The 1395-nt window shown below is 63.7% G+C and overlaps 1 protein-coding gene across 1 annotated transcript; it reads left to right on the top strand.

The window, feature by feature from the left end:
- Positions 1–330: 330 nt before the first annotated feature.
- EMIHUDRAFT_257963 (hypothetical protein) lies at positions 331–1369 on the top strand (the record flags this gene model as incomplete). Its single annotated transcript, XM_005762065.1, has 3 exons — positions 331–385; positions 745–782; positions 965–1369. Coding segments are annotated over 3 exons (498 nt in total), but the record flags the coding sequence as incomplete, so codon positions are not given.
- Between the last annotated feature and the right edge of the window lie 26 nt (positions 1370–1395).

Below are 1395 nucleotides of genomic sequence, written 5' to 3'. Positions count from 1 at the left end.
GATGATCGGTCAGATATTGCAGAGATACATCAAGATACCGCAAAAAAACCGTCCGCACTAGGGCTTACGAGAGGGGCCGGGGTCGCGCGGAGAGGACGGATGCTTGAGCACTTGAGCACTGGATAGGGTCGATTCCGCATGGTACGGGACCCCTCGATCGTCTCGCCCTCCCTCACTGGTGTGTTCATTGGGGGGGGTCATAACAAACACGGTACAGGATCGAGGTGCACGCTGCAGGAGCAGTGTCGTCCCCCCTCTCCCCGACGGCGATGGCGGTTTGACCGATCGAGCTACAAGAGGAGCTTGTTCAGCAGGATCCGGGATAGTCTGATGCACTACCTCACTGGGCCTGAGACCATCAGCCAGCATTCCGTCACCGTCTCGGGTTTGTGTGGGATCGAACCACTCCGGGATGGGCAAGCCCATCGTTCATTGTGAGTCGTGCCTTTCCCCACTGGTTAATTGTCAAAATTCCTGTTGTGCAAGAGGGGAGGGGGCTTCAGGGTTGGTGGACTAACATTAGCACACCTCCAGGGGCAGCACTGACTACAGATCGTGCCAACACTTGGCGCAAAGGTCGGTGTTAGCACAGTCGAACGGCAGTCCCAAAACAAGCGTTAGCACAGCCGTTAGCACGGTGTTGGCACACCCTCCGGGTAAAACCCGGGTATACCTGCAAAAACCCAGGTATACCCGAGAAATACCTGGGTCCGCGTCAATGCCGCGCGCGCCCACGACTCCCAGGGCCCCTGCGCCAACTGCGGCTCGCACCGCCTGCTCAAGTACGCGCACCGCACCATGTGCGCTCGCTACAAGTGCTAAAAGGCGCGCCGCCTTCGGCATGAGGAGTCGGAGCGGCAGCGGCTGCAGGCGAGCTCGCTTGAGCGCCCTCCCCAGCTGAGCACCGGCACTCTCGCCCTCCGCTTGCTCCCCACTGATCTGGCTCTGGCCCCGCCACCCGCAGGCCCGCCTCGACCGCGCCGCGTCCCGTGACAAGTGCCACGGCGAGGCCAAGGCCACCGAGGCCGCGTCCAAGGCCCTGCTCCGCACGCAGAGGGCGGAGGAGGCACGCAAGGCGCGGACCGCCGCCGAAGCAGAGCGGGCTGAGAAGCTTGCCTCCCTCTCGGCTCGCGTTGAGGAGTCGGCGGAGCGCAAATCCAAGCTCATGGCGGCGACGCAGGCCAAGAATGCGCATTGGTTCAAGCGCGCTCTGGCCGTCGTGGCGGCCCACAAGGAGCAGCAGCGCGAGGCCGCGCAGGCCTCCGCCATGATGCTCGAGACCAAGTTTGGCGCCGCCGCCGAGCGACGCACCGCGTCGATGAGCTACAAGCCGAACTCGGGCTCGCGCGCAGAGCTCGTCAAGGCGGCGGTCGAGACGACCAAGCTCGAGCAGGC

This window comes from Emiliania huxleyi, assembly GCF_000372725.1.
Source record: "Emiliania huxleyi CCMP1516 unplaced genomic scaffold EMIHUscaffold_6964, whole genome shotgun sequence".
In the NCBI taxonomy this organism is placed as follows: Eukaryota; Haptophyta; order Isochrysidales; family Noelaerhabdaceae; genus Emiliania; species Emiliania huxleyi.
This window is presented reverse-complemented; position numbering and strand designations above follow the sequence as displayed.